At 43.1% G+C, this 15658-nt stretch overlaps 1 protein-coding gene across 2 annotated transcripts in view; it reads right to left on the reverse strand.

Moving 5' to 3' along the window:
* Positions 1-678: 678 nt before the first annotated feature.
* LOC122808931 (octopamine receptor-like) overlaps positions 679-15658 on the reverse strand; it is a 1404917-nt gene continuing 1389937 nt past the window's right edge. For both annotated transcript variants that reach the window (XM_044080065.1, XM_044080066.1), the window contains exon 4: positions 679-2421. In XM_044080065.1, the coding sequence (XP_043936000.1) occupies positions 1743-2421 (679 nt within the window). In that variant the 3' untranslated portion in view covers positions 679-1742. The remainder of the gene's footprint in view (positions 2422-15658) is intronic.

The raw sequence follows: 15658 nt of genomic DNA on the forward strand, positions 1-15658 counted from the left end.
TGCTTCGTGAGGAGAACAGCTGATCTCCAACAGGATGGGCAAGCTGGCATAGGCTACTTATTCCCATCTTCCCCTGATGATTCCTCCAGTGCCTTGGCTCGCTAACGTAAAATGTGTTCTCACAGCTAGAGTTTTATCTGTCTGTGCCATGGAGCTGGCATCCACAGCTGGTTTCAAGCAAAATCCTTTTAAGCTTGCCATCATAATTATTTTCCTGCTTGAGTTAGATGATGCGCCTGTGATAAGCTCTGTGCCACCATCCTGCATGGAAATATGAGAGAAGAGGCCATTTGCATTACTATAAACCACAATTTGAGGAAGTTAAAAATCTAGCACTAAATCAGAAGTGTAAAAAGTTGGCACATAACTTTTATTTAGAAATAGTCCCTTCACCCAGATATTGTCTACATTTTTTACAGCAGAATGACTGCAGATGGGACAGGTGAATGTTTACTTGCAAGTAACCTAAAACCTATCCACATGTAGTGTACTTACCACAAAATACTTCCAGTGAATTAGTTTGAACTACTTCTTCAAAGATTAGAATATGACAGAATATTTCAAAGTGGTATACTATATATTAAATTTTGGTCTGACTCACTGTTTCCGGATAGTTATATTAATCCAATATAAAGCCACTTTTATAAAACAAATTAAAAGTTGTACAATAAACCACAATTGCGAGCAACACACAACGTTTATTGTCTAGTGCCTTGGCAACATGGCTTTTACATCAAATGAACAGAAAACATGGTTTTGATTGTAAAAAGGCTAGGTCATCTGACCAACATCAATTAAAATTATTCCAGTCTTACAGAGATGATGCCCTAATATTAAATACAAAGTGCAGTGAAACAGGATACTACCTGACTAAATTACAAATGTAAACACAATGCCTTCCAGTCCAATACATTATTTAAATCCCCCATTTGTAATGTATTAAACTTTAAAATCAACTCAGCTTCTTTTTAGTAGCATATTGTCAATATTATTTTCATTAATAATACTTGGGGAAATATGCAGTAAAACTGTGGCCCTAGTCAAATCAATATTTCCAACGTGTTGTTCCTAACTGTGTTTCTTATATAACATAACCCACAGCAGCAACAAAGTGCATACGCTACTGCCATATAATTACAAGTGAAAAAACACACAGTACTATAAAAGTTTTTCCATTAATACATTCTCTTATTTACTATATACTTACAAATATTACAACGATCACGTGGAAAAGTATTAATATAGCATGTTATAATTAAGGAAAACTTAAAAACAAAAATGTGCATTTCATTAGCAATCTGTATTGTCTTATCAAACACAATGTGTGGAACCCAGCGTCCTTGAAACTTTATTTGTCTTTTCAGTCACTGTGTTCATTGCCCCAAACAGCAGACGCAAATCAGAACAAAAGTAGAAATTATTGCAGTTTTCTGACATTTCACAAAATGGTATTTCATTACTTTTATATATAGTACCCTTAGAAATGTCATTTATATTATCTTATTGCATTGTCATTAGATAAGGTTAGCTGCAATTCAACATGCAGGCTGATGAAAGTGAAACAGCACTTAACCACCAAAGGCTGTTTCTCAGTTTGGCCCATCCATAACAAGTAACATTTTTCTCAAATGGCGCAAATAATTAAAATACTGTTTTATGCAATCCACTAAGTTGTCCTTAATGCTTAATTTATTACAGTTTCTTCAGTGTAACAAATAACTATGAATAGACTGAGGAGGCCTTCACTGCTTTGCTTTACCTTTCATATTTTCACTAGGGAGGCTGGTAACTTTTACACTGTATTCTGGATCCTGAGCAGTCTTTGAGAAGGTTACTATGGAAACCATATCCTCTCCAATGTCCACTTGAGATCTCCATCGCCGGCAGATGAGCAGTTTCTTCAAAGCACGCTGGAAATCCCGATTCAGAAAGGCATAGAGCAATGGGTTAATTGTTGAGTTGCAGTATCCCAGCCAGGTGAGGATTTTGAAGGAGTTTGTGATGACAGTCGACTCTGAGCCTTTGGCAGCTATCCACACATTCAGCACGAAGTACGGCAGCCAGCACATCACAAAGACAGAGATTATTATACTCATTGTCCGTGTTGCTTTATTTTCTAGTTGTAAATTGTTGGGTCTCTTGCTGTTTGGATGGTAATGAAGGTCTAAGGTCTGTGACACAATTCTAGTGGCTTTGAGTCGGGATGCACGATAGATGAAGAAATACATACTGCACATAATCAAAAATGGGACATAGAAAGCCAGGGCAGAAGCCACAATGGCAAACATCCAGTTGGTGACAAAAATACAGTCAGTACCTGTAGCAAAGTCAATGCCAGGGATCTCATTCCAGCCTTGCATTACTGGCAAGAACGATATTAAAGAAGAATAAACCCATATAGTGATGGTCATTACTATGCACCTGAAATGAATAAAGAAAGATATATTAAAACCAAAGAACTGACTTAAATGTGAACATTAGTGCATTTAAAGGACTTAAACAACATCTGGTTTGCCTGACATTATTGAAACCCTGAACTTTTACACATGTATTCCTTGATTCCACCAACACACTTGTGTGATATAATAGAATAGAGTAGAATATAGCACAATGGTCAGTTAACCTAAGACGTCCAGTGGTCCTTGCTTCCCCAACTTGGATCCTATCGATAATTACCACATATAGAATTGCCCATATTTGTTTGACTGTCTGCATAAACAGCATGATGCTGGCCATCACAGAGGGTATAAAGTACTTTACTGGTGCTGAATTGCTCTGTTACAAAAATATTTAAATTCACTTTGGACAGACTGAAGTGACACCTATGACCTCATCTCTATCCAGCTGTTACTGTGTGCCTACAGTTCACTCGACCTTAAGTTGTCTTTATGGCTAGATTTCACTTGACCGTTGTGTCCTCTCATTACTAGAGGATTGTAAATACCATTTTTGCAGAGGTCTATGTTTAGCCATCAAACGGAAATATCAACAAACGACATTACATCGAAAATGCCGTTCAGCGAAACTTCTCATGTGGGGGTCTGTGCTCCCCCCACCCCCTGCTAATTATATATATACCAACAATGAGATTACACTACAGTGGGGAAGGGGTAAATTTCCTTATCCATACCACAATGCGATCTTACTCGAATGGCTTGTGAACAGCATGTTTGATGAGACATGTCGTTCAATGGCTAAAAATAGACCTTGTTATGGACATCAGTGCTTCTCACTTTTTCTTGGGTTAGATTACTTTTACCATTATCTGTCTATATTAGTTGCTCTACCACACTCATAACAAAGTGCTACAACCTACCTCATTCATCATTCATATCTCTCCAAAGAAGACTATAACAATTTTATTTGATCAGTTAATTTGTTAATTAACAGTTTATGAATTCCTTTCTGTTGTCCTTTAAGGTACCTCATTTTTTTTCTGTGGTGGATCCACCATTATGCATTTTGAAGATTCCAATGCAAAATACTGAGTAGTCTTACAACCATCTTGCCATAAAAAGCATGAGAACATATGAAAACAGAGTCTTGTATTAACAGGATAAATTGGTTATACCACTGGTGTTTACATCAGCTGCATACACACCTACAGGATAGCAACTCTGACATATAGCCTTGTGTGTTACATAAATAGTAGAAGTAACAGTCTGGAGAAAAGAGTCTGATGGGGAAATGACTACAGCAGTATCCCTTTGAAGATTATGTGCAAAGTAACAAACTGAATGCATCATAAGCAATCAGTGTCCACCTTGTTGAGAAGTTTGCTGGTGCCCACTGGTTGTTCTAAGCCTATTTCCACATAAAATAATAATTTTATGTGAAAAATAGGACTTATAAGAATGTGATATCACACTGATACTCATTCCAAACTTTCCCAACACACTGTCCACTCCTTACCTCATTTTTCCCTTCTCCTTTATTACTACTATATATATATATATATATATATATATATACATATATATATATATATATATATATATTTGTATATATATATTTATACATATATATATATATATATATATATATATATATATATATATATATACATATATACACATATATATAAAAGAAATGTCATTTGTTCATAACTATTATTTAATATGTACACAGTACTAATTTTATTTTTCTCACAGTGATCTTTACTGAAATGCTTGTGTTTTTCTTTTTGAACCTGTATCTACTAGAAAACTGTATTGAATACTTCTTTGTATAGGCTAACTAGATAATGTGTATTCTGCATCTTACTATATGTATACTATTGTACTATCTAATTATTGTATTTTGCTTATGTTTCTGTGAAGCTTTTCTCCCCGGGCCACTGCTGAAAATGGACTTCTGGCCCAGTCTGACTTTCCCGGTAAATAAATAAACAAGCAAATAAATAAATAAACAGATAAATAAATGTGTGGCTGTGATTGGCATTACTTTGTGATGTGAAGTTGGGGGCAGAAGCTTCCTGTTTCTTTCTCTGCCTATTGCAATATTATTTTAGTCATCATTATTTTTATGTTGCTAACAGCTCTTCCAATGTTCAGTATACATGCACTTTGTTGATAAAATGGCTATGTAGTTTTTGGTTTAGCAAAGGTCTAACCAATCTTGGTTATGTGCTCCAGCAGCGAAGTGATAGAACAGGCACCAGGGCAACGACAACATTTAATGAATACTGTTGCACAGCTTCATATGCTCATCAAATATCAGTTATTTCAGAGTGTACATTCTTTGACTTTGTGTTTTTTTTTCTTGTATACCTGAATGGGTCAATGGCAAACACCTCTACCACTGCCCTCATCTCATCACTCTGCTAAGGGTGATGATGTGAGTCCATGCAGGAATGCATGCACCATTTGACAAGCTCACTGAATAAGCTATTTTTAATGCAAACTGAAACTGTTAAACACAAGAAAGATTTTATTGGCATCTGCAACTTGAAGATAAATAAGTACAGGAGGGAGGCTAGCAATTATTCAGAATATGTTCTACAGCCTTGCTAAGGCACAAAATGAAGCTATTTCATCAGGCTTAAAAACGACTGTAGACATGAGAATGAAACAGAAATAGATGAAATGCGAAGTCTCTCGGAGTGTAAAACAGCAGTGGTGAACAAAAGACACAGACGCACTACTGACTGTGCCCTCTGTGGACTATAACACTTGTTTGTTGGCAATGACTAGTTTGCTGTGGCCTAAAACAATGTTAAAAAAGACAAGTATGAACAGCATATTGCAAAGTTTGAGTGGCTTTAGGCTCTTGTTAGGCAGTCATGGGGAAGATGGACCTTTACTACAAGTAAAATGGACTGACGTTGTAAATGTAATCTATATGATCTTTCATTCAAGAACATTGAAACATCAAGACATGCCAGTTTTGAGCTGAGCTTTTTGATGTAAAACATTTTTTAAGTTCTGAGAGGTAGAGTTTGTATAGTATGTTGACGCCTAAAATATGATTTTGTGCATAACACACCTGTCCAGAATTTCACAGAATGACCAGACTTTTGCCTCATTCTGCATAAAAAGCAATCAAAGTTCAAGAAAAAAAAAAAAAAAAAATATATATATATATATATATATTTTTTTTTTTTTTATTTTTTTTTTAACTTCAATTTTGTAAAATTTGGTAGTGACAGACATTTGAATTTCAGACTTCATATCCTTCAGAAAATGCATGCTAATGCAAAATGTGTTATTCTAGCAACTTTCTAGTGCTGATGTGAGCAATATTTAAAATTTGTCTATGATTCTGTGTCACTGTCCCTCATTATTTTTGGCTTTGTCCAGAATTCTTGCACTAAGACGTCGAAAGGTATGATTCTATGTCACAGTTTAATTCCCTCAAAGCAAAATTGTGATACGCTAATGGAGAATTTATGCAAAAGAATACTTCCAACCACACATTAAATATTCATGGGCAGTTGTATTTATACTGTTAGTGTTTCTGGAAAGCTGTACAACATGATTTAAAACTGAAGAGTTGTAGTAGGAATCACTGAAGTAATCTAATGAAGCCTTGTTATATTACTGGATCTTATGTCACTGGCTCTGTTTGTAAAGAAATACTGGGGTGATCCATGAAAAAAAAAAGAAGTTATGTACTCACCATAACGTTCCATCTGAGTAGATACTTCATTTGTCTGCAACCTGTGGGTAGTCGGATCCGACCTCGGATCTGAACCGGCAGCTTTCCAAGCTCCAAGATCCGAGCTCCTAGCTCCTCCCCCTACCCATAATCCCTCACTACCAACCACATTACCTCAGATCGGTTATTTTGCCCTATAGGCTAAAGACGGAGAAAAATCTCCAAAGGAACACTACCTTACCGAGGTTCGGGGGATGGCAGGGGGGGTCGGTTGCAGACAAATTAAGTATCTACTCAGATGGAACGTTATGGTGAGTACATAACTTCTTTATCTGAAGTAGTTACTTCATTTGATCTGCAACCTGTGGGACAGAGTCCCCAGCTTACCTAAAGACCCTGGGTGGTCCCTACGGAAGGATATTCCGAAGCACCGCGGAGCCAAAGGAAGCCCTACTTCTGGAGATCATGTCCAGTTTGTAATGAGAAATGAACGTATGGGAAGAGGACCAGGTAGCTGCTGAACAAATATCATCTACCGGAACTCTAGACCAAAAAGCCGTTGAGGTAGCCACAGATCTAGTAGAATGTGCACGCACGCCAACCGGAGCTGGCTTCCCAGATGAAGTGTATCCCTGTCTAATACACTGAGAGATCCAATTTGCCACTGTCACCTTAGAAATTGGTTTGCCCATGGCTGACTTAGCATAAGAAACAAACAACTGGTCTGACTTGCGAAAATCTTTAGTCCTATGCAAGTAAAAACGTAGTTGTCTGTGTACATCCAATTTGTGCAATGTGTATTCACCCTTGTTTTGGAAGTTCGGGAAGAAAACAGGAAGGTTAATTGACTGATTAATGTTAGCCTCTGTGGCTACCTTAGGCAGAAAGGAAGGATTAGTTCTGAGGGCCACTCTATCTTTGTGAAAAATAAGATATGGATGCTTAATGCACAGAGCTTGCAATTCTGAGACTCGTTTGGCTGAAGTAATAGCGACCAAAAAAGCCGTTTTCCAAGATAAGAATTTCAATGGCACTGAGGCCGCCGGCTCGAAAGGTGGTCTTGTTAATGCTTGTAAGACCAAGGTAAGATCCCATGGAGGAACTGCCGGCTTAATAGGGGGCTTTAAGAGAACACCCCTTTTAAAAAGGTCTTGCATATTTTTGCTGACGCCAAAGAATCTACGCCATCCCCTACGTGATAATGAGAGATGGCTGCTAGCTGGACCTTAACCGTGGACGCACTAGCTCCTTGTCTAAAAAGAAGGGACAGGAAGTCCAGGATAGTGGGAATAGGAACCGTAAAGGGATCCAATTCCTTATCCTTTGCCCAGATGGAAAAGCGTTTCCATTTACTGTTGTAGAGCTTTCTGGTGGATGGCTTATGAGTTACCACCAGAATGGCCTTAACAGGGGACGAGATACCGGTAGTCCTAGCCATTAACGGAACTGGATCAACCAAACCGTGAGCCTGAGGTTGACCAGGTTCGGAGTGTGGCATCTCGTCGGATGCGAGATTAGGTCTGGTCTGGGGTCCAGAATCCATGGGGGAGCCACACTGTGAGACTGCAGAAAGGGGAACCAGATTTGTCGAGGCCAGAATGGGGCTATGAGAATCACTCTGCTCCCCAACCGACAGGCTTTCTGGATGAATTTCATCATCAGAGGAAGAGGAGGATACGCATAAAGGAGACCGGGTGGCCAAGCATGAACCAGAGCGTCCCTGGGGGATTCCCCTCTCGGGGGAACTATCGCGAAGTAATCGCTGCATTTTGTGTTTAGGGGAGAAGCGAAAAGGTCGCAGCGAGGTTGACCCCACTTGAGGAATATCTGCTTCGCGACAGATGGATTCAGAGACCACTCGTAAGGGCTGAGGAATACCCGACTCAACTTGTCCGCTAATATGTTGGACCGTCCCGGAATGTGCGTTGCTATCAGAAAGTGGTTGGTGGAAATCACCCATTCCCACACTCTCATGGCTTCTCGACACAGGGGGTAAGATCTGGTCCCTCCCTGTTTGTTTATATACCAGACAACGGACATGTTGTCCGTCTGGATTGTAATAGTCCCTAGAGGAAGAAGGTGATGAAGAGCTTGCAACGCCAAAAGCACTGCCCTCATCTCTAGGACGTTGATATGCAATGCAGTCTCTAGAGGAGTCCATGTGCCTTGGACGGACTTGCCTGCGTAATGCCCGCCCCACCCAAGGCAAGAAGCGTCCGTGGTCAACGTGGCTTTGACTGGGGGAATCACAAAAGGTCTCCCTTCTTTGAGCTCCTGTGCCTGTAACCACCAAAGAAGGGAGCCCCTGCATGCCCTGCTCAGGGGAATCGGCATGTCTAAGGGATGGGCCGATAGCGACCATTGGACCTGGAGAGTCCACTGTAACACTCGCATTCGCAGACGTGCATGAAGAGAAAGGCCAATCGCTGCCGACATAGACCCTAGCGCCCTCAGGACTAATTCTGCTGGAGGAGCGGGACTCCGAAGAATGTCTAAGACTTGGAGAGACAAACTGTTCAGCCTGACCGATGTAAGAACCACTTTGGAGATCCGAGTATCCAACCTGGCCCCTATAAATTCTAGGGCTTGAGTGGGGCACAGGCAGGATTTCTTTAGATTCACTGAAATGCCAAAACGACGGGCCAGAGAGAGAGCGTAATCTCTCGCCACACCCAGTAGATGCCTGTTGGGGGTGGTAAGGAGCCAGTCGTCTAGGTAAGGGAACACCTGAATGCCCTGGAGTCTCAGGTGGGCTGCAACCACTGCCATGACTTTGGTAAACACTCTGGGGGCTGAGGTTAGGCCAAATGGAAGAACCCTGAACTGATAATGACTGGCTCCTAGCCGGAAGCGGAGGAAAGTACAGTTTTGTACCTACCATAAATGTAGATGTCCGAACAGGAATGCATCTGCAGTCCTTACAAATGGGTTGTCCTGTCGTCAGGCAGCCCTTCGGTCGGCCGGATTCCAAAGTCTGGGTCTGGCCTCGGCTGGTGTCGCACTTCACCCGACGTCATAGCTGCAGTTCTTCGGGTATAAAGGCATCAGCCGATGCCATTTTCCTCAGTGTTTCTTGCCCCAGATGCCAGTTGCCCTCTTGGATAGCTAAATTTTGGATAAATGCCAATGTTTCCAAATAGTAGAAGGCAAACACAAAAATAAGCATGTATGTACATATATACAAACAAATACACCATAAGAGATCCCCAGCTAGCTATTAGATGGGCAAATACCCTAGGAATACCACAGAGGGAAGGAGGGTGGGTAATCCTGACTGCAGATGCATTCCTGTTCGGACATCTACATTTATGGTAGGTACAAAACTGTACTATGTCCTTCAAGGATGCATCTGCAGTCCTTACAAATGGGTAGAATACCATAGCCAAACTAGGGAGGAGGAAGAAGAAATTATGGTGTAGTTAGGATCCCTTGCAAAACAGCAGTGGCAAACCCTGCTCGGGATCTAGAGTATAAAGGTAAGTTATAATGCTTGGCAAATGTATGCACGGAGGTCCAAGTAGCAGCCTCTATAATGTCCTTGGTAGCCACTCCTCGTAAGAAAGCTGTGGTAGTGGCTGTAGCCCTTGTAGAATGAGGCCTTATGTTCTGTGGAGTTTGCTTTCCATGGTAGGAGTAACAGAATCTGATGCAATTTCCTATCCACTTGGAGACTGTCTGTTTTGAAATTGCTTTTCCTTCCCTTCCTGTTGCATATGCTACCAGAAGCTGGTCAGTTTTTCTATTGCCCTTGGTTCTGTCCAGGTAGTAGCGCAACTGTCTATGTACATCCAAAGTATGCAGCAGTCTTTCCCCCCTGTTCTGTGGATCGGGGAAGAAGGTAGGTAGGTGGATAGCCTGGTTTAAAGACACTCTGGATACCACCTTAGGCATAAATGTAGGATTTGTTCTCATGGACACTCTATCTTGATGGAAGATTAGGAAGGGTTGTACTGCCATTAAAGCCTGTAGCTCAGAAACCCTTCTTGCTGAGGTAATTGCCAGCAGAAAAGCAGTTTTCCAGGATAGGTGTTGAAGATCTGCTGTTGCTGCTGGTTCGAAAGGGGAGTGTCAATTTTTCTAGCACAAAGTTCAAGTCCCATGCTGGTAATGGTGGTTTCCTAGGAGGTTTTACATTTTAATTCCTCTCAGAAACTGCCTGAGTAGAGGATGCGAGAAGACAGGAGGATCGAGCTGTATTCTGCAGAAATAGCTGATGCATGTATCTTGATGGAGGAATAGGACAGGCCTGTATGGAAAAGCTCTGCCAAATACTCCAGGATGTTGGCAATGTCTACCTTTGACACATCTTTTCCCCTTTCAGTACTCCAAATGTGAAACCTTTTCCATTTTCCTGCATAGTTCCTTCTTGTTGAGGGTCTGCGGGCCTCAAGGATAATGTCTTTAACCCTTTGGGATAAATCTGGGTTAGTTGCTCTTATGTAATGTTCCAGGCTGTCAGCTGCAGAGTTTTCAGGTTTGGATGCAGGGTGTTGTAGCCGCTCTGAGTTAACAGCAAAGGAATCAGGGGTAGTGTCCACATTTTCCCCCGAGACATGCTCCTCAGTAATGGGTACCAATGTTGTCTTGGCCAGTCTGGAGCTATCAGAATGATCCTTGGACGTTCCTCTTTGATTTTCAATAGCACCTTGTGCATCAAAGGAAGAGGTGGGAATGCGTATGCTGTCAGGCCTTTCCAACTGAAGGATAGAGAGTCCACCTTCCAAGCAAGTGGGTGGTACGTCCTTGTGCAGAATTTCTTGAGCTGGTGATTGAGTGGGATGCGAATAGGTCTATTTGTGGCAGTCCCCATTTCCTTGTGATGACCTTGAAGATGTCCGGGTGTAGCATCCATTCGTGAGCATCCGAGGTAGTTCTGCTTAATATGTCTGCTAGGATATTTTCTTTTCCCGGTACAAAAATTGCTTGTAACTGAATGTTGTAGCTCAGAGCCATATTCCATAGGTCCAGTGCCATCCGGCATAGAGGGTATGAATGAGTGCCTCCCTGTTTGTTGATGTACCACATGACTGTGGTGTTGTCTGTCCTTATCATCAATTGCCCTTCTTGGAGGAATGGTCTGAAATTCTGGATTGCTAGTTTTACTGCCAGCATTTCCTTTTGATTTATGTGCAGGTGCAGCTGATCTGGAGTCCATAAGCCTTGTATGCACTTGTCCAGCATGTGGGCCCCAACCGAGGTCTGAGGCGTCCGTTGTGATGGTTTGGCTTGGTTGAATGCTGTGGAAGGGCAAACCTGGGTTTGACTGGCATGCCTGAGCCCACCATAGGAACTCTTGTTTCAGGCATGGGATTAGTGGTATTTCGGTTTCTAGGCTGTGCCTGTGTTGAGACCATAAATTCTTCAGGTACCACTGTAGCTTTCTCATATGCAGTCTGGCATGAGGGACCAGGATTATGCAGGATGCCATGAAGCCCAAGGCCTGCAGTACTTTCCTTGCTGTTAGTTTGTTCTGCTTTGTTAATGCCAAGAAGTAGAGAGGAAGTTGTTCTTGTTTTTCTGCAGTTAGGAATGCCATCTGTTTTACTGTGTCCAATTCTGCACCTAAGAAGGTTATTCTTTGGGATGGTATCAGTCTTGACTTTTTTTATATTGACTGTATATCCCAGGGCTTGCAGTAAGCAAATGACTCTTTGTAAGTCTTCTGTTAGCTTGTTTTGTTGTCCGCTTGTATCAGGCAGTCATCCAGGTATGGATATATTTGGATTCCCTGAAGCCTGCAGTGAGCGATTACTGATGCCAGGCATTTCGTGAACACTCTGGGCAGTAGATAAGCCAAAGGGCAATGCTGAGAATTGATAATGCTCTGATCCTGCAAGAAATCTGAGGTATCTTCTGCAATTTGGTCGTATGGGGACGTGCAGGTATGCTTCCTTGAGATCTAGAGTCACCAGCCAATACTCCTTGCCCAGCATGGGAAGAAGTTGCTGTAGGGTCAGCATTTTGAATTTTGGAACAATGATGAATGTGTTTAAAGTGGACAGGTCGAGAATAGGCCTCCAATTTTTCTCTTTTCTTGGTACCAGGAATAGTCTGGAGTAAAATCCCTTTCCTTGTTCCATAGATGGTACCCTTTCCACAGCTCTCATCATTGCTAATTGAGCTATTTGTTTTAGAGCTTCTGTCTTTTGATTTGGTGGTAGGTTTGGCATTCCTCTTTTTCCTGGTAAAGTATGGAAATGAAACCTGTAGCCTTGGTCTATAGTTTGCAAAATCCACTTGTCTCTTGTGATGTAGTGCCAGTTTTTTGAAAATAAGGCTAACTTTCCGCCTAAGGGTGCTGCTATTTGTGCCCTGGTAGGCGGTGCCAGAGCCAAGTCACTGTGATTGTCCTGTTGCAGTGGTAGTAGTTGTGTCTGTGCCTCGCTGGTTGTTACCTTGCCACTGGCGTCCCGTGTTGGCACCTCCTCTGGATTGATTTCTGCCTCTTGAACGCCTATTCCTGCCTCTCTGAGTTTTAGAGGAGTCTGGAAAGGACCAATTTTTTGGAAGGCCAGTTCCTGCTAAACCTTGGAGGCTGAACCTGTAAGAAATCTTTCACTGTTTGTACAGATTTTGCCTTCTCTTCCATTTTCTTCAGTACCTGTTGAGCAGGAGAACCAAATAAACTGACCTTATCCATAGGAGCATCTAATAGTTTTGCTTTAACATGATCTGGCAAGACCTGTTCTTTCAACCATGCATGCCTTCTTATAACTGTGCCAGTCATGGCTGATCTAAAGGAAGCCTCCAGTGCATCATAGCCACATTTTAAAGAATGGTTACTAACCTGCTGAATGTTATGCACCATTTCTAAGACATATTTCTTATCTAAAGAATCATCAGAGGACAGTTTCTTAGTTAACTGATCAAGCATAAACTCCTGGTATTGGATCATATGAAACTGACAGTTCAATGCCCTAGCTGAGAGAGTAGCAGAGGTGTATACTTTTTTACCCCATCTCTCTAAGGACCTGGATTCCCTTTCAGAAGGGAGAGGGTTTTTAACTGAGGCCCCTGGGAGATAGTCTCGGGATCTGCAAAAGGAGCCTTGTATAAATGGTGATGTGTGTCCGGGACCCTGTAAAACCTATCGGGCTTAGCAGGGGCTGGAGGCAAAGTATCAGGAGCAGTGCAAGCATCATTAAATGCATCATCTACAACAGGAAGAACTGGAGGTATAGCTAAAGGCCTATGTTGTGGTAAATGCAAAAAGGTCCTAAGCCTTTTCCTTGAATCTGAGAAATCTTGTCCCTGCCATTGGAATTGCTCTCTCATGGCATGTAAGGTTCCCCAAAGGAAAATTCCTCTGGTGGAGAGGCAGAAGGAATCGATTCCTCAGCATCGGAGTCTTCATAAGTAGAAAAAGGAGCCTCTGGATGGTCTGTATTGTCTGTATCATCAGAAGAATCATCTGAGGACACTGGCTCAGGGGCTCTGCTCTAGGTCTCTTTTCTGGAGGAGGTTGAGAGGCCCTGTCTGGATGAGATTGGGATCCCCTTATTAAAGAGATGAGATCCTCTGCCAGAGTGAGCATTTGGGAACTGGAACTGGGCCTGTGAGAGGGGGGCTTAACAGGCACAGACTTAGAAGTTTTGGCTGCTTTAGCCCTGGCAAAGGCCTTTATGGACATGGCTGCAGGAGGCCTAGCAGCACCACGTGCAGGGGTTGAAACATCCAAAGGGATGGTGTCCGATAATTCTTGTGAAACCACAGTAGCAGGTTGAATTTCAGAGGCCGATTCAACCGGGTTAGAAGGGGCCTCGGTAGCAGTCATGGATTCGGCTGAAGATAGAACCGTTTGCTCGGTTTCAGCCGAAACCGAGACACTAGCGGTTTGCTTAACCACGGTTTCGGCCGAAACCGCGGACCGCGAGTGTCGGTCCTTTTCTTTGCGTTTCTTAACAACTTGTGAAGTCGGAGGATCCGACGGCATTATGTACGCAAAATCTGAGCCGAAAAACTGTTCAGCAAACTCCGACCGATGTCTAAGTGTCCGTCGGTTGAAAGAAGCACAGGCTAAACAAGCTGCTATGTCGTGGTCTGGGCCTAAACAAGGTAAGCAGTAAGAGTGGAAATCTTTATGGGGTATTTGTTTCCCACAAGTTAAACAGTTATTCACTTTTTCTGACATCGGCTGAGGCAAGAAAGAGTCCCCAACGGGGTACTTAGCTTTTTAGAAGTCTTCGAAGTAGTATTCGGTAGTAGTAATCTCTGGATCTGACCGACCGGCACTTGCGAACAGCTTCTGCTTCGGGCGCCACGCGGCAAGAAAGACTGAGGAAAATGGCGTCGGCTGATGCCTTTATACCCGAAGAACTGCAGCTATGACGTCGGGTGAAGTGCGACACCAGCCGAGGCCAGACCCAGACTTTGGAATCCGGCCGACCGAAGGGCTGCCTGACGACAGGACAACCCATTTGTAAGGACTGCAGATGCATCCTTGAAGGACATCCTCCTGGATCGTCTGTCCATTAGTATATGGTAGTACGCATCTTTGAGGTCTAACGAGCACATCCAGTCGTTCTCCCGCAGAAGGGGGAGAATAGATTGGAGGGTGACCATCCGGAACTTTTCCTTGGGTATGAACAGGTTCAGGGACGAGAGGTCTAGGATGGGTCTGAGGTCCCCCATTTTCTTTGGCACCAAGAAGAACCTGGAGTAATAACCCAACCCGGACTGATCTGGGGGGACGGGCTGGATGGCTCTTTTTCTTAGCAACTCTGAAATTTCCAGAGCTGCGGACTCCCTCTGATGGGGTGGAACATTGGGGAGATGTTTGGGTTTGGCGGGGGTGTGAACGGTATAGTGTAACCTCTGGATATAATCCGGAGCACCCATCGATCCATTGTAATGGACTCCCAGTTTGACAGGTGCTCCGATAATCACCCCCCGACTGCCTCCAGAGAGGGACAGTCGGGCAAGCCCTCAGGGCTGTTGCGCGGGTCTGTCCGAGAAAGGTTCTCTAGACCCGAAGTTATGCGGTCCCCCTCTGCCTCTGGGCCGGCGTCCACCTTGTCCTCCTCTGCCTCTAGAGGACGAGTTGTCCGCAGCAGGACGGGATTGCTGAGATTTACGGAACCACAGCTTCTTTTGCCCCCTCTGATTCCTGGAGAAGGATCTTTGGGGGCTAGAGAAGCGGACTCCGACGGCCGACAGCGTCTTCCCATCCTTCTCGCTTTGGACCAGCGTGTCGCGAACTGTTGAGCCAAATAAGGCCAAACCGTCATAAGGGGCATTCGCGAAGGACGCCTTAAAGGGTTCCGTGAAGTCACAAAGGCGGAGCCAGGAGTGACGTCATAAGACCACTCCAGCTCCGCTAGCTCTAGCGGCTCCTTCCGTGGCATGGGAAAGAAGCCGCATAGATGTGTTTGATATGGACTTTAGAGTGGCCATTCGAGTCTCAAAAACCTTTTTGTCTGGGATCGACATGGACTTCGGAGGAGCTGCAGCGTATTCTTTAATTAAGTCACGCTGTAGCCTAATGGTGTGTGCCATGTAGTTCAGCGACCTTATGGCAAAGGTCGCTGAAGCAAACATCCGCTTCCCAATACGGTCCAACGCC

This window comes from Protopterus annectens, chromosome 8.part0, assembly GCF_019279795.1.
Source record: "Protopterus annectens isolate FY-2018-M chromosome 8.part0, PAN1.0, whole genome shotgun sequence".
NCBI classification, from domain to species: domain Eukaryota; kingdom Metazoa; phylum Chordata; order Ceratodontiformes; family Protopteridae; genus Protopterus; species Protopterus annectens.